We start from the raw sequence: 21,924 nt of genomic DNA, 5'->3' as shown, positions 1-21,924 counted from the left end.
ATAGTATACATGTCAGACCTTTGGGAGGGGAAAGGCTTTAAAACCAAGCAAGACATAGAAAGAATCACAAAATGTAAAATAAATAATTTTGACTACATCAAACTAAAAAGCTTTTGCACAAACAAAACCAATGTAACTAAAATCAGAAAGGAAACAACAAATTGGGAAAAAATCTTCATAGAAACCTCTGATGAAGGTTTAATTACTCATATTTATAAAGAGCTAAATCAATTGTACAAAAAATCAAGCCATTCTCCAATTGATAAATGGGCAAGGGACATGGATAGGCAGTTCTCAGATAAAGAAATCAAAACTATTAACAAGCACATGAAGAAGTGTTCTACATCTCTTATAATCAGAGAGATGCAAATCAAAACAACTCTGAGGTATCACCTCACACCTAGCAGATTGGCTAACATGACAGCAAAGGAAAGTAATGAATGCTGGAGGGGATGTGGCAAAGTAGGGACATTAATTCATTGCTGGTGGAGTTGTGAATTGATCCAACCATTCTGGAGGGCAATTTGGAACTATGCCCAAAGGGCGACAAAAGAATATCTACCCTTTGATCCAGCCATAGCACTGCTGGGTCTGTACCCCAAAGAGATAATGGACACAAAGACTTGTACAAAAATATTCATAGCTGCGCTCTTTGTGGTAGCCAAAAACTGGAAAACGAGGGGATGCCCATCAATTGGGGAATGGCTGAACAAACTGTGGTATATGTTGGTGATGGAATATTATTGTGCTAAAAGGAATAATAAAGTGGAGAAGTTTCATGGAGACTGCAACAACCTCCAGGAAGTGATGCAGAGTGAGAGGAACAGAACCAGGAGAACATTGTACACAGAGACTAATACACTGTGGTATAATCGAACTTAATGGACTTCTCCATTAGTGGCGGTGTAATGTCCCTGAACAACTTGCAGGGATCCAGGAGAAAAAAACACTATTCATAAGCAAAGGATAAACTATGGGAGTGGAAACACCGAGAAAAAGCAACTGCCTGAATACAGAGGTTGAGGGGACATGACAGAGGATAGACTCTAAATGAACACTCTAATGCAAATATTATCAACAAAGCAATGGGTTCAAATCAAGAAAACATGTAATGCCCAGTGGACTTACGCGTCGGCTATGGGGGGTGGGGGGAGGAAAAGAAAATGATCTATGTCTTTAACGAATAATGCTTGGAAATGATCAAATAAAATAGAAAAAAAAGATGTAATTTTATTAGATAAAATGACATTAAAGATGATGCGCCACCATCTGTTTTGCCACTGCACCCTAAGGACCACGGGACCTTCCTATTTGATTTGTAGCTATAGATGTTGTCTTTCCAATTGAAATGGGAACATCTTGAGAGCAGACACTTTATTTGTATTTCCAGTTTTTAGCACAGGGCATTGTACTTAGTAAGCACTTTATATATACATTTTCATTCATTCCCAGAAATTGGAAAGTTGGAATAACTAACTGTTCATTGTCCGACTGTCATCACTTGGATTTTGAGTTGATTTCACTAAGGTTGGTTTGGGCTTTGCTCAGAAAGTGGAATCTAGAGTGAACAGACCTGAAAACTAGAATTCTGAATTGTTGAAAAGAGCCTTCAGACTCAAAGAGAAATTCTTTCAGAAAGAGAGCTTACTATGGGTGTGGAACAATATATATACATACATACATACACACACACACACACACACACACACATATATATATATATATATGTATATATATATTCAGTATATTGATTGATTTTCCTAATTTTTTTCTCTTCTTTTTAAAAACATTCTTTGTTGTATGGGACATCCTCTGGGAGAAAGAAGGGAAGATGCACAAGGGAAGAATAAGAAAAGATTCTTCCAGAGAAGGCAAAAGATACAGTAGTTGGGCCTTTTGAGCTAGGTGAGCTAGTCTTGAGAAAGAGTCTCTGCCATTTTCTCCTGGTTTGGTTGAAGAGGAAAGTGAGGGAGCGACTGGGCCTAGAGTTAGAAGAGAAGCTGCCAAGCTTTTAAACAGAGAGAGTCAAGTAAGAATGGCTTATTATCCTGAATCTGCCGGCATCTGAACAGCACAGTCATACAATTCTCTGAGTCTCATCTACTATTCTAAATCAGTAATCAACTTTTCATAATCTGCATGTTGGAGAAAGATAATCCAGATAAAGGAAAGGGCATACAATCTACAAATCATAGGATCATTTTTATGTTAAAGCTGAAAGAAACCTTCTAGATTACTTAATAAAACCTCCCAAATAGGTGAGAAAACTGAGGTTCAGAGAGGTTGTGACTTGCCTAAAGTCACATAGCTTAGTTAGTGGCAGAGATGGGACTCGGTTTCACTATGTCAATTATTATTGGGATTATTTAGAATTTTTTAAATTTTATACATAAGGCCAAAAAATGAATTTCCATATACCTCGTAGAGCAGAAAAAGAAAACTCTTTAAGACACTGAATTTCTATTATATGTAGATTGCTTTTCTTTTGAAGCATAATAAAATCAACATATTACTTTCATTACTGTCTTGCTTCTCTCTGATTCTTTCTGGCTCTCTTTCTGTTCTCCTCTGTGTACTAGAAAATGCTTCAATGATCCTCTCTTTTTTCATTTATTTTTCCCTCCTTTTTTGTTTTCCTCCTTTCCTTCCTCCTTTCCTTCCTTCCTTCTTTCCTGTTTTCCTTCATTTTTTCTTTCCTTTATTCCTCTTTCTTTTCTTCTTTCTGTTCTTTCTTACCTCATATTACCTCCACTCTTTCATCATTCTTCTCAAATTGAAAAAAATAAAAATAAAACCTTTGTAAAATGTTCATTGTCAAGCAAAACAACCCTTCGCATAGGCTGGGTCTGAATTATTATTCATCATCTTATTCATCTTATTCATCATCTTGAGTCTCTGTCAGGAAGTGGATAGCATCATACATCTTCTGGAATCTTAGGTGGCCATTGAATTGATCAGTACTTTTTTCTTTTCAATATTTTTTTCTAGTATAATTGTTCTCATGGTTCTGATCACCTTATTCTGTATCAATTCATACAAATCTTCCCCAGATTTCCCTGAAAAAATGCTTTTCAAAAATTTCTAATGGTGCAATAATGTTTCATTACACTTATAATTTATTTAGTCATTCCCCAATTGATGAGTGTTCCCTAAGTGTCCAATTCTTTGCTATAATAAGAACAGCTATAAATAGTTTTGCACATATGGGTCTTCCCCTTTCTTTGATCACTTTGGGGCATAGGATTAGTAATTATATCACTGGGTCAAAGGATATAGGCTAATGACTTTGGAGGGTATAGTTAGAAATTACTTTCAAGAGTGAACTAATTCTTGAACCAATTCTTAAACCAACTTATGTCTCCAACTTAGTGTGCATGTGAATTATTATTAGCATTATTTTCAGCTGATTTATCTTTTGATTAAATTTGTATTTGTCTGACATTAAAGACAATCTCAATTACCCAGATATACCAAGTGGCAGAAGTAATTGGCCTAAAAGTTTGCTGGATAAAAGGGAAAGAAAGTGTATTTGGAAGAGGAAACTGCTATTAATAAGTCAGCAAGGGATAAAACCAATTAAAGATAATCTAAAGGTGATTATTATATATTCCACTTTTGAAATTCCACCTTTGTAGTCAGGAACTTGTTTTTGGTACACAAATTAAGTTCTTCGTTCAGTAGTTTAAGTGCGTTCCTTCTTACTATACCCTGGGGAGACTCAAATAAGGGCTATTCTTTCCTACCAACCTAAGCCTATTAAATTTCCCTTCCATTCATCCTTTAAGAACACATTTGAGTTATATCTTCTCCTAAAAGTCTTTACTGATAACCCTAGATGACTGTCCTCTCTCTCTTCTCACAGTTGCTGTTAGCTCTGTCTTCCCAAAGAAGTTGTTAAGTTCCTGTAGATCTGGGCATATGTCTTTTGAATCCCATAATTCCTACCAGAGTTTGGACTCTACAATGACTTGCTTATTTATTGACTTTAAAAACAAGATCATCCCTTTGAAGAATTGAGGGCAATGCCATTTTCTAGAAATTCTCAAACCTGTCAAAAGCCTGCTTCTATGGTTAACCATTCATTATAGTTGCTCAGAAAAGTATCCTGACTGCCAAGATTCTAAAAATAAGCAAAAGTCAGCATGTTTATGAAGCTTTTAGAGGACAACGGAACCAACAAAGCTAAACCTATAAGAATTCAAAATGCTTGACAAATTTAGTAATTGAGTCAATGCTTCAATTACTCATTCAAATGTTTAGTTTATAGGATGTCAAATATAAGTATGGCAAATTTTTGGATTTAAAAGACCAGCTTTTTTGACTAGGCACATCCTGATGGACTGGGGCTGTGCATAAGACATGTGAAATAAGGATCAGGAGAAATGAAGAACATGATGTAGACTTTGCCTTCTGAACATTGCCAACAGCAGGTTTAATATTCCATTGAGTCATTTTCCTCACGCCGGCTCTGCCTTTCATACACTGTAATTATTTCATATATTTTTACCTAGTTATTATCCTACTCACCACAGGCACCTGTAATTTTTCTGTATTTTTACTGCTCATTTACTTATTTTTAATTCAGCTAATAATGGCTCCACATATTAAAATTATCATGGTGAAAGTAAGTGAAAACCTCCTAGGACGAACGGGCGGCAGATTCATTACAGTCTACAACAGGGAATACAATATTATGTATACCTTTTTGCAGTAAGTACATGTTAATTATGCAGCTATTTATAAAACACTAATCAACACCCAAACTGATCCTCTTCAGTGTTGTTGTGCCTTGAATGTCTGCTTTGCATACAACATCTGTGCTTAGAGATGAAAACAAACTTTGGGGGTCATCTGCCCACTGACTAAAGAAGGATTTTGGCTGACAAGAATAAGAGAGAATTTTCTAGCTATATAAGCCAAATTTCTCACCCATGAATCTGGACAAGTGGGGTGGTGGTGGTGATTGAATAGAGATGGAGCAATTGCACTCATTTACAAAGAAAAAGGACTATAGCAACATAAGATTTAGAGAAGGAAAGACTTAGAGATGATTTAGCCCAGCTCCCCCATTTTGCAGATGAGAAAACTGAGTCTTAGGGCTACCATGTGAACTCTTTTCTCCTCCTAGTCTGTTGAATTCCTACCTATCCTTTAATGTCCAACTAAAATGCTGACTGTTGAAATGACCTCATTAGATAGTGAATGCTTCATCACTTGAAGAATTATAAGAGGGTGGGTTACTGTTTGTCAGATATGTTATAGAATGGATTTACACCTCCCAACCCAAAGGTTTTCTATGCCTTTTTCATTTTGTTTTAAGTACATCAGTACACCAACATTTTCCTCAATCAAAAAGAAAATTCTGGCACTGGACAGTTGATACCAGCATGGCCCCCTTTATTGGAAATGAAATAAAATTTAGAACATTTGGCTTCAAGATCTTGGAGTCCAACTGTTTAAATTAAAATAATTTGGGACTTGACTTATGGGAATCAGAGACAAGCCAACTTCAACTTCCTTCTCCCTTACTTCCTACTTCAAATCATTTGCTAGGTCCTGCCTTTATTATCTCCACCAATTTTCTCAAATCTATTCTCCTCCTTCATATTTGCATTGGACCTCTAATTTTAATACAATTCACCTAAATAAACATTTATTAAGTGCCTACTCCTACCAGGCACAGTGCTAAACAGTAAAATGTACATTTCTCAAAGGCTGGGACTGTTGTGATGCTTTGTTTTTATATCTCTAAAACAATGCCTTATAGTGATAACAATACAGATCTATTCCCATCTCTCCACTCTGCTCATTGTATCTCTACTCCAATGATTACAGAAAAGCAGCAGCGAGGTGGACTTTGAGCCAGAAAGACTTGAATTTAAATTCTGCCTAAGACATTTACTTGTTTATTTGCTTACCATGGAAAATTGCATATTCTCCCTCTTAGCTTTATTGTCCTCATCTGAAAAATGAGGATAATAATAGTACCTATCTCCTAAGGTTGTTGTGAAGATAAAATGAAATGATATTTGTAAAGTGTTTTTCACACATTAAAGCACTAAATAAATGCTACTTATTATTATTCTCTGTCTCCTCACCATTCAGAGTCACTTCCCTACTTCAGGTCCTCATCACTTCTCATGAAGACCAGAGATGTCAAATATGTGGTCTGCTGACCCAGATTAAAATGTAATTTGGAAACACTTAGCAAAATAAATAAATATGCATAACAGAACTTAATGTTAATATATGGTTTTCTAAATTAATATGCAGCCATAAGAATCTCTATGTACGGTTTAGTGGCCCCCATTTTTATTTGAGTTTGACACCACTGATTTTCCTTTTTCCTAAATGAATCTTCCTAATTTCATTGTTGCCCCCTTTTTAATCCATCCCCCATGTAGCTGCCAAATTGATCTTTCACACCATATTACTCCTCTGTTCAAGAAGCTCTAGTGATCACTGTTGCCTTTAGGATAGAATCCAACCTCCTCTGGCATTTAAAGCCCTTCAAAATTCAGTCAACCCGTATTTCTAAACTTATTTCCTTTTATTCTACCTCATGTACTCTGTTGTTCAGTCATATTAGTCATGTCTGACTCTATGTCTGACTTTCTGTGACCCCAGTTTGGGGTTTTCTTGGCAAAGATACTGTAGTAGTTTGCCCTTTCCCTTCTTTAGCTCATTTTACAAATGAGGAACTATGGAAACTGGGGTTAAGTGATTTGCTCATAGTCACAGAGCTAAGTATCCAAGTTTGGATTTGAACTCACAAACATGGGTCTTCTTGATTTCAAGTCCAATGCTTTATCCACTGTACCACTTAGCTGCCTCTTTCATGCATTCTATTTTCCAGCTGAACTGGCCTACTTGATGCTCTATTACTTACTCTCTGGGTCATTTTGGACAAGCCACTTAAGGCTTTTGGGTCTCAATTTTCTCATCTATAAAATGAAAAAGATGGACTAGATAAGGAGTAGCTGAATAATTTCAATCACATGTCAATGATCCTATTATCCCTGTAATAATATTCCAACTCCTCATGCTGTATTTTTGCATAGGTTGTTCCCTTACCTGGAATACTCTCTTTACTCATTTCTACCTTGTAACTTCTACCTCCTCAATTAAGACTCGGCTTTAATGCTTTCCTTTATAAGAATCCTTTCCTCATTCCTCCAGGTGCGAGTGGCCTGGAATTACTTTGGCTATATTTAACAAACTTCTCTACATAAATATTGTTTTCCTATATTAGAATTTAAGTTCCCAAAGGGCAAGTTGTATTTCATTTTTGTCTTTGTAATTCCAATGCCTATCCTAGAGTAGGCATCTAGTTAAGTGCTTGTTGACCTGAGTATATACAACTCTGTTCCTGTGACAAAAGGGAAATCGGAGATAGGTGATGGTGTCAGAAGAATGATGCAAGAGAGATGGGTTTATGTGGATTCACATTGGATGGCCTCAATCCTCTTGATGCAACAGGAAGTTGTTACCTGCTTTAAGTTGTGTGTGTTTGTGTGTAAGTTAGTAAGTTAGTAAGTAAGTAGGTGGGAGGAGAATAGAATTCAGATGAGAAGTTTTCAAGCAATTTTCTTGGAGACCAAAGAAAGTGATAGAGTAGAAGGTTGTTAGACATTAGAAAAGGCTGATGTTGCATGTCATATGTATAGTGTGTAAAATCTTCTCTGTCCTCTATATCTCACAGATGAAAAATGGAGGTACACTGAAGTTTGCTTAACTGCTAAATCGCACACAACCGATTGCTACTGCTTTACAAGTCAGGGCTCAAACAAGTCCTACAAGTTCATGGATGGACATGGCTGTGGTGCCATGAAAGGTCAAGTTCTGTCATGCTGGGGAATGGATGGGTGGATTTCCTATCTGTCTGATCCCCTTTTGTCTCATCATAGAAACAACTCTCCATCTCTTAACTTTAAAGGAAGCATCACCAGTTCCATTTTGATATCCTGAGGTAAGATTCTGGCAATCTTGGCATTGGTAGCAACCGATACCTTCTTTCCTTAATCCCTTCAATTCACGACTACTACCTCCCTCTTAAAATCCCCTCTTCCAACAATCTCTGCTATTCATTGAATGAGTAGAAATAATGTCTTTTTTTTTAATCCTTACCTTCCATCTTAGAATCAAAACTCTGTGTGTATTGGCTCCAAGACAAAAGAATGGTAAGGGATAGGCAATGAAGGGTAAATGACTTGCCCAGGGTCACACAGCTAGGAAGTATCTGAAGTCAGATTTGAACTGAGGACTTCCTGTCTCTAGGCCTGGCCCTCAATCCAGATTGGTTGGATGTAAGGAAATGATCCTGAACTCAAGATCAAGGGTGTGACGTCCTACTACCAATGTGGGTACAGAATATTTAGCTGAAGTGCTGGGGATGAGGGAGGGCTTGGTACTTGACTATAAGAACTGCTGTTATTCTCTTTATGAATACCCTCCTCAAACCTATCAGAAACTTCCACTGGAATCTTTTAATTGGATCACTGAAGCCTTTTGTATTGTGAGCAGATCAAAGGATCTAGGAAGATATAAGGAATTCACGAGAACCATAAAAACTCTATATCATGTAAGGTATATTTCTAAGTTAATTTTGTGGTCTCATATTAATGAACTCTGGATTCTATATGGGATGAGAAATGAAGGGTTGGGGATACACCTGATACCTAGGTTTTTAGTATTACTGTATATAAGAATCAGACTGTGATGTCAATTTACCTTTTAATTCTGCTGTTCATATTTCTAGGTTTTCTTCTTATTTTTTCCTCTACAAAGTATTTATTAAGTGTCTATGTGAACATGACATTGTACTTAGAATAAAGCTAATTGGAAATCTCCCAACTGGTGCTTAGGGTTGATTTTTTTTTAACCCTTACCTTCTATCTTAGAATCAATACTCTGTATTGGATCCATGGCAGAAAAATGGTAAGTCATTTTGGCACCCTGAGTATATGTATTTTAGCAGTTATATTTTAAGAGACAGTAGAGGTAGCTAGGTGGCTCAATGCATAAAGAGCCAGTCCTGGATATGGGAGGTCCTGGGTTCAAATATGCCCTCAGAATCTTCCTAGCTGTGCTATCCTGGGCAAGTCACTTACTGCAAATTGTCTAGTCCTTACTGCTCTCCTGCCTTTGAACAGATACTTTGCATCCATTCTATGACAGAAGGTCAGAGAGAAAGAGACAGACAGAGAGAGAGAGAGAGAGAGAGAGAGAGAGAGAGAGAGAGAGAGAGACAGAGACAGAGACAGAGACAGAGAGAGAGAGAGAGAGAGAGAGAGAGAGAGAGAGAGACAGAGAGAGACAGAGAGACAGACAGAGACAGAGACAGAGACAGAGACAGAAAGAGAGGGGGGGGCGGCGGCATCTTTGTAAGAGATCAATTGCAGAGAAGAGAGGACAAACACCATTTTTTAAATTAAAAAAAATCCAAACAAGAATATTTGAGTTTTGGGTGTTCAAAAAGGAAACAAATGTTTTCCCTCCATCACATTGTGTTTTTCTTTGGTCCATTTTCACAACACTGGCCAACTATGGTAAGGGAAATGCCTATTCCCAAAGGTGTTTTTTAGTCTTCCCTACAACACTGAGTCTAATAATGACTCCTATGTGTACAGTTAAAAGAGAACACTGTGCACATAGAACTGCCCATTTGTCTCAGGAAAAATTGAATATGAGCCAAAAAGACCATATAATATATGTAAGTCTCATTAAGCTGTCATTATTTGGAAAGATAGTTTCCCAGACAAATAAACACTCAAATCTCACTCTTGCAGCTCCCACTGAGTAACATATTCAGCTCAAATCTCTCATCCTCATCCATTCTGCTGATTTTAATGAGAATTATGGGTATGCGGGAAATGAAAATCAGGCAGATTAATTGTAATAAAAAAAGAAAAAATTGCATGTCAACAGTGATTGGACTGCTTTAGCACAAGGAAAGCATTCCAGTGAAAGCCAATCTCTTTTCTTAATATGTTTTGTCACCCAAAGTCAACTTGCTTTTAATTTCAAAATTTTGTTGCTGCTAGTGATAAATTAGGGCAGGCAGCTGGCACAATGGTTAGAGCACCGGCCCTGGAGTCAGGAAGATTTAACTTCATGAGTTCATATCTGACATCAGAAACTTACTAGCTATGTCACCCTAGGCAAGCCATTTAATCCTGTTTGCCTCAATTTCTTCATCTGCAAAATGAGTTCAAGAAAGAAATGTCAAACTACTTCAATATCTTTACTAAGAAAACCTCACTACATTTCATGATATATAAAACACGTTAATGAATAGAATTTCAAAACATGAATTAACTGATGTTTTGTTATAGATCATGTGCATTTCCTCCACTTGTGTAGTCATTCAGTCAGTCAACAAGCATTTATTAAGGGCCTACGACGTACCAGGTACCATGATGGGCAAATGACAGTCCATCCATATCTTGTTATCCAATGTGATTATCAGTAATATCTTTGCCTAAATCAACACATATTAACTGTGGAATTCCTCCAGTGCATGATGGTTAAGGTGACCCCCAAACTCTGTGATTAAGAAGTCTTGTATTTTAGCATAGGCTCATAGTACAGGCCTCAGCCTGAAGCCATGACTTACCAGACAGTGATTGGAATCATGGTGATGGGAATCTCTCCTGTGAAGGGTACTTCTCAAAGAAAGTGACTTTTCATAATAAAAGGATATTGGGCCACCAAGGCAGGGCAAAGCTGAGAATTGGGCATAAAAACACAGTGCATCATGATGAAGTCATTTAAAACAGAATCTGGGGAGAAAAACAAGAACAGAAGAAAAGAATTAGGTTCTTATAAAATTTGGGGGGCTAGAGACGTCAAGTAAACTGCAGCTCCCATTCCAATGTTTCTTAGAAATTTGTTTTGGATGCAGCTTTCCACAACTTCTGGATTGTCCTGGGAGAAATAAACATTCTCAAATCATGAGCTCAAGACTAGTGCCAGGATTTCTGGCTAGTCCTTTTGCTGTGTTCTGAATCTTGAACCTATCAAGAACTCAAGATCATTGCTGAATGAATAGATGAATAAATGAAGAAGCAAATGAATGACCTCATGACCACAGAAGCAAGCCTGAATATTATTGCTCCTGATGGCTGCCCCTAGACTCTCCTTGCTAGACTGACGGAAATTCCCTCCACCAGAGGGAAGAGTTATTCCACTGAGTAAACCACAAATATGAATCATCCCCTGAAGGAATAAAGTGGTGAATATACTAGAAAACTTGATGATGAGGATGAACTTTGCATCTCTACATTGATTTATAATATATCTCAGCACTACTTTTAGAGTGTCTTCCATTTATAAACTCATAGTCTTTATGTAATTTTAATAACAATAATAATAATTTTTGTTGTTATTGTTCAGATGAATTTAACTCTCTGTGACTCCATTTGGGGTATTCTTGACAAAGACACTAGAGTTGTTTGCCATCCCCTTCTTGAGCTCATTTTACAAATGAAGACACTGAGAAAAAAAAGGTTAAGTGGATATCAGAGTCACACAGCTAACAAATGTCTGAGGCCAGATTTGAATTCAGGAAGATGAGTCTTTCTTACTCATTTCTGGCACTCTATTCCTTGTACTACCTCACTGCCCTGGCACAGGATAAAGTTCTGGACTTGAAGTCAAGAAGACCTCATCAAATCTAATCCCAGATATTTACTAGCAATTTGATTCTGAGCAAGTCACTTAACTTGTGAACCTTAGTTTCCTCATATGTAAAATGGGGATAATAATAGGAAGTATCTCCTAAGGTATGAGGATAAATTCTATAACAAAGAGATAGTCACATAATTATGAATAATATATAAAATTAACTATATATGAGGATAAATTATATATTTGTAATTCACTTTGAAAACTGCATAGTGTCATGTTGATGACAATTGATTATCATCATCATCAACAACAACAATAACAATCCATTTTTCAAGCAATGGCTATCTATATATTTTGCTTCCAATACTTTGCTACTACAAAAACTTCTGCTCTAAATATTTTGGCATATATGGGACCTTTATTTTTGTCATTAAGTTCCCTGAGGATTTATTCCTGGCAGCGAGACAGATCTCTGGGTGAAAGACTATGGATATGTTAGTCACTTCTTTCACATAATAATTCCAAATGGCTTTCCAGAATGGTTGGACCAATTTAATTGCTTCACCAGTAGTGCATTAGTGAATCTCTCTTTCTATAATTCCTTTAATATGTTTTATTAACCTGTTATTTACAGATTTTAACAGAGTAGCTTTCAGAAGAAGATGAATAATTATATCTTGACCATACTGATTTTGAAATGCCTATGATGGGGGCAGCTGATTGACTCAGAGAGTTGAGAACCAAGACTAGAGATGGGAGCTTCTCAGTTCAAAACTGGCCTCAGATATCCTAGCTGTGTGACCCTGGGTAAGTCATTTATCCCCCATTACCTAGCCCTTACCACTCTTCTGCCTTGGAACTAATACATAGTATTGATTTGAAAGCAGAAGATAAGGTGTTTTTTTTTAAATAGAAATGCCTATGACACATTACGCTTTATCTTTCTCATCCATTCTCGATAACACTGGTCTCTTTTTAATCCCTTGCTTATTTCCAAAGTCATTTGGTCACATGGTTAATGTTTAGAACCTGAAAATGACCCATTATGTTTGATACCCAAGAATTGAGGAAGTAGTGTGGTGCAATGGGGAAAGTTCTAGATTTAGAGTCAGAGGTCTTGGACTCAAATCCTCTCTCTGTAATTTAATAGCTCTGACAAGTATAAAAGGGAATTCTTTGTCCTCTTTGAGTTTACACTTGTGAAAGGGAATCCTTTATTCGCTTTGCCTAGTTGGTGCTAACACTTTGGTTAACAATAACTTAAGTACCCCTACTTAATACCTCACTAGATTGTGAAGCCAGGATTAATTCTCCTTTGTCTACCTTTTGATTGAATCACCAAAAGCTTGAAGTAGGTGGAGGAACTAGAAAATCACTTAGTGAAGTCACACCCTCAGAAACTCAATCAGTCAGGAATCTGTGAATTCTTTTGATGAGTATTCATCCCTCCAGAAGGTGAGAACTGGTTCCCACAGACACTGACCCCTGGGCAGTGCTAGACAATTTGGAAACTGTGATTGGCCCCTGTGAAAAGGGGAAGGGACAAGAAGTAACTATAAAAGGCCCTGAATTTCTGGGGTTAAGAAAAATTGACTCCAAGAAGGAAGTTAGCCTCAAGAAGAAGGTCATTCAAGGGAAAAAGTTGGCCTCAGGAATCACCTTCAGCTCAAGTCATTGTCTTGACCTGCCTCTTGGAGGGAACTTGGGTGAGTGGATAGCTGGCTTTCCCTTCCTGTCCTCTGGAGAGAGTTTAATTATGGTTGAAGGTCAACAAGTCCTGGCTGAGTTGAGCACTGGAGCAATATTTAGTTAGATAGGCTAATGTCTTCTCTACCCTTTTGTATTTCTCTACTTTTACTCTTTCCATGTCTTTGTAAATAAATAAATATTTGTAAATAAAAGTTATTAAAGGTCATTTTGACTTTGAGCAATAATACTTTGAATTGGCAACTACCATATTATTTATAATTTTCACATATTTTAGTCAACCATCAAAATTTAGTTCTTATACAAGGTAGGGTGTTTAGCCTCCCTAGACCCTACTTTTCTCATTTGTAAAAGGAGCAGTTGGACTAGATGATTCCTAAATTCCTCTCACTCTCTAAATGTGTAGTCCTATGTGATGCTATGTGATGCCGATGAGATTAGTTGTCCAAAATGCTGAATCTCATTCATCAACATGATGTGGCTACTGTTTAGTGAGTATAAAATCAATTTATTAATAATTATTGTTTTTCTATCATATCAAGAAAACTTGATGCATGCTTCATCAAATCCCAAAAAGTCTTAGAAGAGAAATATGTGGCCAGAATCCAAGAAAAAGGTCCAATTTTGGAATTATCTCCATGTAAGTAGAGCTAGATTGGCAAAATTAAACTTTTCCACGTAGAAAATAATAGCTTCTCTTCAGGAACAATTTCTCCTAAATTCATGAAATGTTTATCAAAATCCTACTGAAGAGAGACAGGAGGTTCAGGGTTCAAATCTGACCTCAGACACTTCCTGGTTGAATGACCCTGAGCAAGTCACTTAAGCCCTACTGCCTGACCCTTATAACTCTTCTGCTTTGAAACTAATCCTCAATATTGATTCCAAGATGGAAGGTAAGGGTTTGAGGCTTCTGAAGAGAGGGCTCTGCTCATCCATGTTGAGATATCACAAATGCACAAATAGACATATATACATTTGTGTATATTATACATATGTGTATATACATATATATATATATATATATATATATATATATATATATATATATGTATGTATGTGTGTTCCAAAAGCCTTAGTTCAGTTTTAGGCTATCAGATCAGACCTTTTGAGATTTCCTGTACCTAGAGGGGATTATTGAATCCATGAGAGATAATGAGAGCATTGAGAAAGTGTGTAAGAACATCAATCAACAGCCATGTATTAAGTCTATATACTGAATAACTGTATAAATCTATAATTTTATTATCTATTCTAGGCCAAAGTTGGAACTATGAACAAGTCATTTTTTAAAAGTCTAGATAATACCAGAAAAGCAGAGGGGTAAAAAAGAAAAGGAAGAATAGAATTAATATTTGCTATCATCTTGATTTTTTTATATATTTAAAACCAAATTATCTGATTTTCTAATCAACTTTTTGCTTTGTGTAAATGGAATACATACAATAGTACTCTGTTTCTCAGATCAGAACTGTAGTTTTAAAACATCATCCAAATAAACTGAATAAATATTGGTACTAAGATAAAAAACTAACAAAAACTTACAGCAAAAAAAAAATACAAAGAGGCTCACTTTCATTTGTCAGAGTGTTACTTGGGACTTGATAAATGTTTGTGCCTGACACATAGTAGATATTTAATAAATGCTTGTTAACTGACTAAATGAATGAAGGTTAGTCTGGTCCGCTACTTAACTGAGTTCTTGGGTGCATTTTGGGTGTGCTTGTTATATGCAAAGCTGTCTTTCAGGAATCATTCTGGGGCATAGTTTTCCTAGACTGTTTAACTGCCTGTAACACTGGCCTACTACCAGAGACTTCCCAGAAAAGGACACTGAAATGTTAAATCAGGGCAACTATGTTTTATGTAGCATTTTCTTACTTTGGAAGGACTGAATCAGAAAACTAATGTTAATGAGAACATTCTGTGTCTTTTCTTTGGTCAGAGGCAGGGCTAATGATCTATGTAACAGTCACAAAATAGATTGATTTCTTGAGTTCTACTCTTTGCTGTTCAAAAGCCAGTAAAATTAAGTTTCCATAAAAGAACAGTCCCTTCAGAGGAGACCTTAAAAGGAAAGGCACTGTTTTCTTTTCATAGACAGTAAAAACCTTACAGATCTCTTCCTAGATAAGGTACTTGCCAATATAAACAGAAACTCTTTTCTGTCAATATTCAGATTATGGAGAGATCTGTGTCTTTGTACAAAACTGAGAGACATTGAGATGCCTTGGGAACCCATGAAACAAATAAATATAAACAATAGTGAATAATAAAAGCTAACATTTATAGAGCAATTTAAGATTTGCAAAGAGCTTTACATGTGTAAGCTCATGCAATCCTTACGACTATCATGTGGGATAAGGGCTATGATTACACATGTTTTTACAGATAAAGAAACTGAGGCAGAATATCTGAGCCAGGGTTTATGCTCAGGTCATATTGATTCCCAAGTCCAACAATTTCTATTGTGGTACCTAGTAGCTACAACTTGTCCCCAGACAAATGCACATATACAGAAACTTATATCTATATACATACACATAAACATTATATGTATATTATACATATATGCAAAAATGGATTTTTTGAAACTTTATTTTTTAATATTTCATTTATTTTAAAATATTTTCCCACAAATATGCATTTATATATATGTATGAATATATGTATGAATGGATGGATGGGTGGATAGATATGTGTAGATAGAAAAATATGTACACAAATTGGTGGTACAGTGAATAAAGTGCTAGGTCTAGAAGCAGGAAGACATGAGTTCAAATCTGACCTCAGACATGTATTAGCTGTGTGAAGGGGGCAAGTCACTTAACTCTGTTTGCCTCAGTTTCCTCATCTGTAAAATGAGCAGGAGAAGGAAATGATAAACTACTCCAGCATCTTTGCCAAGAAAATCCCAAATGGAATCATGAAGTCAGACATAACTGAAATGACTGAACAACAATGCACATAGGGGGCAGCTGGGTAGCTCAGTGGATTGAGAACCAGGCCTAGAGATGGGAGGTCCTAGGTTCAAATCTGGCCTTACCCACTTCCTAGCTGTGTGATCCTGGGCAAGTCACTTAACCCCCATTGCCTAGCCCTTACCACTCTTCTGCCTTGGAGCCAATATACAGTATTGACTCCAAGATGGAAGGTAAGGGTTTAAAAAAAAAAAACAATGCACATAAATACAAAGCTTTCTGTATAGAGATGCATACATTTAGATACCATATTAGAGAGGGGAAAGGTTGTAACATTTTATGGACATGAAACTGAAATGCCATTAGTGTCCTACTCACTCTAATACCTCCTTCTAACATGGAGGTCACCCTGGAGGATTCTCTAAAGGTATGCCAGTAGAACACAAGTTTAGCAAATCTTACTGTAGTGGAAAGGTCCTGAGTTTGGTGATCCATTCGATGTCCAAGGACCAGCCTAACTGTTCACACACATTCAGCATCAGGCTGTTTTGTTGGGTAATATATTTCTCAGAGCAACTTTGGAAGACCCTGTATTCAGCTGCAGAAGACCTATGATTCTTATCAGTGATTTGGGAGTTAGGGAAGTGCTCTGAAGAAATAAAATTTTGCAGTATTGACCTACACATTTCTAACTGACTTATTCTGATTAGATTTATTTAGTAGATTATGTGGTCTGGGGTCCAGCAGGTATGCTTTTTTCTTTCCCATTCCTCCCTTCTTGACTCATAAGAATGGAGTGTCAGGGCAAAACAAGAAAATAATATAGGCAAGGATAATGAGAAGTGGCAAAGATGTTTTAAGCAGTTAAGCAATAACAATGATAGCTCATCTTATAAGGATGTTGGGAAATTTAACTGTGGAAATGCACTTTGGAATTATAAAATCTATTATAAATTATATGTACAAAACAGAATGATAAAATCTATTATATTTAGCAAGTGATTTTCATCCATAGGATTTAATATTCTTTAAATCAAGTAGACAACTAGATACATTGGATAGTGTGCCAGGTGTGAAGTCAAGGAAGACTTTTCTCCTTAAGTTCAAACTGATCTCAGATACTCACTAGCTGTGTGACCCAGAGCAAGTCACTTAACCATATTTGCCTCAGTTCATCATCTGTAAAATGAGTTGGAGAAAGAAATGGCAAACCAAACCAATATCTTTGCCAAGAAACTCCAAATGGGGTCACAAAGAGTTGGACACATCTGAAAAGTCTGAACCATAACAAATCAAACATGAACTCACAGGATCATGGAACTAGAAAGGACCTCAGAAATTATCAACTGCATGGTTTAAACCTGGTAGTCTGTGAGCATCCTTAGGGTAGGAGTGAATGAGAGAGCAGGGCACTGGAAGAGTAAGAGAGAGTCCCTTACCACTCCACTCACCAATGACATTTCAGCCAGTCTAAAAAGATCAGATTGAACTTGAGTTGGGCTCATATTGTTTATAATAAAAACCATTTATAATAGAAGTACAACATCTATGAAAACACATACCTGTCACTTCATTTAAAGGTTGCTCAAGGCGTACTGTTTCTAGGAAATGTTCTAAAATTTTCTCAGGTGTCCCTGACATCACAGTGTACCTGGAGATAGAGAAGGAGGTGGTTAGTTTTTTTTTTTCTAAAAGCAGTTAAAAAATGTTGTATAATAATGTGTGGAGAATTAGAGATGTTCTTAAATTGCAGAAAGTCAAAGAACCTTTTCCAATTTAAATGCATTATTCTCTCCACCTTACAGAGAGATAAAGTAATTTGAGAAATCACATCAAAAGGCAAAGGGGAAACCATTTGAAGCAGATTTTGTGATTGAATATCTCTTTCCAAAAAGGCACACAATTTTTTGGCTGCAAGGAATCAAAAGGACGTGGAGAAAAGACAAACATTAATAGAGAACTGAGTTCAAAAGTATTCATGAGGGTGGTGCGATAACATATTTAAATCCCGATACAATTCAAGCAATTCAATGTAGAGGTTTGGAGAAGAAGAAAAGATATGGGCCCAATCAATTTTGGATAATTATTATATGTGATTGATTTATAGGAATCTTTTATTCCACACTGACTCCTTCTATCCATTTCTTTGTTTTTCTCACTATTAGCTGATATGAGCTACAATGCAAGGTAATAATAAAATGAGTTAAAACCAACACCACATAAAAAAGACTCAAATTATAAAGTAGGAAGGAAGTGTAGAAAGTATAGGAAAAATGCATGCTATTTATTATAAAGATAAATATAATTTTATATTATCTATGATTTCAGAAGTTCTACTCTACAATCCCTTATGGATAATTGAGAAATGACTACTAATGGGAGGGGAGAGGTGCCTTGAGGATAACTGACATTTACAGACCACTTTAAAACTTAACATTTGTGAAGCTCTTCTTATGCATTAACTCATTCAGTGTTACAGCAGTAGTATAAGGCAGGAGCTGCAGGCAGAAATGTCCTCATTTTTAGATGAGTAAACTAAGGTTCAGAGAACTGGAGGTGATTTGACAGAATAACTAGAGTCAGAGGAGGGGTTTGAAACCAAATTTTTACCAACACTACATTCAGCATTGTAGCCATTCCTAGGATACACAATGGATAAAATAATAACATTAAGTATTTACTATGTTCCCTCAGGCATTGTGCAAAACACTAAGGATACAAAAAGTAATAAAAGACAGTCTTAGCTCTCAAGGAACTCACAATCTAAGGGACAGGGCACTGGGCTTGGAGTCAAAAGATCAGAGTTCAAATATGGCCTCTATTGATACAAAATTATTCATAATACAACTATTATCAAGGGACAATATTTGTAAAGTGCTTAGCACAGTGTCTGGCACATAGCAGGTGCTTATAAATACTTGTTCCCTTCTCTTGTGTCCATGCACCTTCTCAAAGGAGTTTGACACATTAAATGTACAGTTCCAGGTTTGCTTTCTGGTTTTATTTTACTTTCCAAGCTCAAGGACAGGGAGAAAGTGTCTTAAAAAACAATAAATATTATACAAGGACGGCTGGTTTGAGTTTCCTGCCAGAAAGGAAGAAAATCGTGGAACTTTACTCTGGGGCAAAGCATTTTCCTTTGAATTTTTCCTGCTTATTGGACATCTTCAACTTGATGTCTTTTAGACAAATTAAATTCAATATGTCCAAAATTGAACTCATCTTTCCCCTCAAGCCCTCTCTACTCCTAATTTTCCTATTACTGTTAAGAGCACTTAACCTGGCTTCTAAGATTTCTTTCAAATATGAGCTAAAAATTGCACCATATATATTGGTCTTCCTTAATGCTGGGTCTTCCTTCTGTTGATTATCTACAACTTCATATATATATATATATATATATACATATATATATACACATATATATATCATAAATATTTCATAATTGTTTGCACATTGTCTTCCCCATTAGACTATGAACTCCCTAATGACAGGCATTATCATGCTTTCTTTGTATCCTCACGTGGCACAGTACCTGGCACCAAGCTGGCATTTAAGAAATGCTTCATTTGACTTGCCAATACTCTTACCTAACAGAATTGTCAAAAGAACTGCACAGCCTACCTAAGCACCCACTTTCTAAGAGGTTGTCCCTCTCTACAGAGACACCAACTCGGTGCCTCACTAAAGGAAGAGATGGCTTATTGGGTGCTGTAAAGAACTTCTAAGACTTGAAGCTCAAAAGTGGGACCAGTTGGCATGGGGGGTGCAGCTAATAGCTAACAATAGTGAATAGAAAGCTACATTTTTTTGAATTTGATCTTTTAGGGAAGCATGGCACTGGCTTGGTATATAGCAATCTCATGACCAAGCATCAGAAAGTACAGTAGAAAAATAGCATATTAATCTCCAGTGACTCAGACTTTCTCCTACTTCTTGTTCACCTCCTTCATTGACCAATCCTCTAACTTCCCTCTGATTGTGAGTATTCCCCTTCTTTCTTCCATTAAAGATGGTACAGTGGGAGGAGGATCTGGATTTGAATTTTTGGCCTTGATACACTTGAGCTGGGTTATTTTTGGAAATTAAGTAATCTCTATGTTCTATTTCCTTAGCTGTAGAATGGCAAGGTTGGATTTCATGACCTTGAAGTAAATAAGACAAAAGTCAAGGCTTCTTTCTCTGGGATGCATCTTTTTTTTTTAAAATTCTTACCTTCCATCTTGGAGTCAATACTGTGTATTGGCTCCAAGGCAGAAGAGTGGTAAGGGCTAGGCAATGGGGGTTAAGTGACTTGCCCAGGATCACACAGCTGGGAAGTGGGTAAGGCCAGATTTGAACCTAGGACCTCCCGTCTCTAGGCCTGGCTCTCAATCCACTGAGCTACCCAGCTGCCCTCAGGGATGCACATTTTAAGGGGAGTAAGATAGCAAAATTTTTAAGCTACTTTTTTTTAGTATTTTATTATTTCCTAATAACATGTAAAGTAATTTTTAACTTTTAAAAATGTTGAATTCCAAATTCTCTTCCTTCCTTTCCATCCCATTCTTGAGAAGGCAAATAATTTGATATAGTTTACATGTATAGTCATGCAACATATTTCCACTTAATCAATTAACCTACTTTTTCTAAAGCAACAAACATTTGTTTGAATAACTGCTCAATGCAAACACTGAGAATATAAACTATATAAATATTTCATACTGTAAGGATATAATGAGATAAACTACACAAAATACTTTGTAAACCTTAAAACACTAAATAAATGCAAACTATATAACCTACTTTTAATGTGTAGACTTGAAATAATAATATTTCAATAACTAATGAGTTTGGAGGGTTGTAGTATAAGATTACAGATTTAGACTTGGAAGGGATGTTAAAGACGATCTAGTCCAACCCCTTCATTTTTAAGGTGAGGAACTGGGTTACAGAGAAATTAAATCAGCATTTAGAACTGGATATCATGAATAATAGGAAATGGGTTTGAAGGCCCATGATATACGTATTTAAAGAAAAAATATTAATATAACCAACAAAGGAATCTTTAAATATGAGACTGTACTGTTGGGATGCCATAAGCTCTAAAGGTCCCACACTAATGTGTAAAAGCTGTTCAAGACCCCTTGACACTCTAGTCAAAACCGATTTTCATTGATGCCCAGTTTCTCATGTGTGACTCTAGATGGTTTACTATTTACATGTAGGATAGTTCCTCAAATAAGGGTAATAATGGAGAGTTTGGAGGAGCAGGGCAAGATAAGCAAAACGCCCAGGGTTTGAAAACTGCATTTCTTTGTGTTTAATTATACTAGAGCCTCTGAGACTTCATGGTAACTCATGAAACTTGACTTACTACAAAATAAAAAGCTACATGTTACAGAGGGTAGGATTTTCTCTTGCCAATAAGACATACATGTAAAAAAGATGAGAAGAAAAGCAGTTAAGTTGGGGGGGGATTGTAGACAGTTTTTGAATAGAGGTCTCATATTTAAAATATATAGAGAACTTTGTCAAATATAGGATAGAAGTCATTCCCCAATTGATAAATGGTCAAAAGATATGAAGAGATAGTTTTTGGATGAAGAAATCATTCAAAATCATATATGACTATATGAAAAATGCTCTAAATCATTACTGATTAGAGAAATGCAAATCAAAACAACTC

At 36.3% G+C, this 21,924-nt stretch overlaps 1 protein-coding gene across 11 annotated transcripts in view; it reads right to left on the bottom strand.

The window, feature by feature from the left end:
* Window positions 1–21,924, bottom strand: part of RAPGEF4 (Rap guanine nucleotide exchange factor 4) — a 407,942-nt gene that overhangs the window by 61,452 nt on the left and 324,566 nt on the right. For all 11 annotated transcript variants that reach the window (XM_007494386.2, XM_007494385.2, XM_056794003.1 and 8 more), the window contains 2 exons: window positions 17,819–17,907; window positions 10,703–10,781 (listed from right to left, as the gene is read on the bottom strand). In XM_007494386.2, coding sequence (XP_007494448.2) covers window positions 10,703–10,781; window positions 17,819–17,907 — 168 coding nt within the window. The remainder of the gene's footprint in view (window positions 1–10,702; window positions 10,782–17,818; window positions 17,908–21,924) is intronic.

The sequence above is a fragment of the Monodelphis domestica genome, chromosome 4 (genome assembly GCF_027887165.1).
Source record: "Monodelphis domestica isolate mMonDom1 chromosome 4, mMonDom1.pri, whole genome shotgun sequence".
Classification (NCBI taxonomy): Eukaryota; Metazoa; Chordata; class Mammalia; order Didelphimorphia; family Didelphidae; genus Monodelphis; species Monodelphis domestica.
This window is presented reverse-complemented; position numbering and strand designations above follow the sequence as displayed.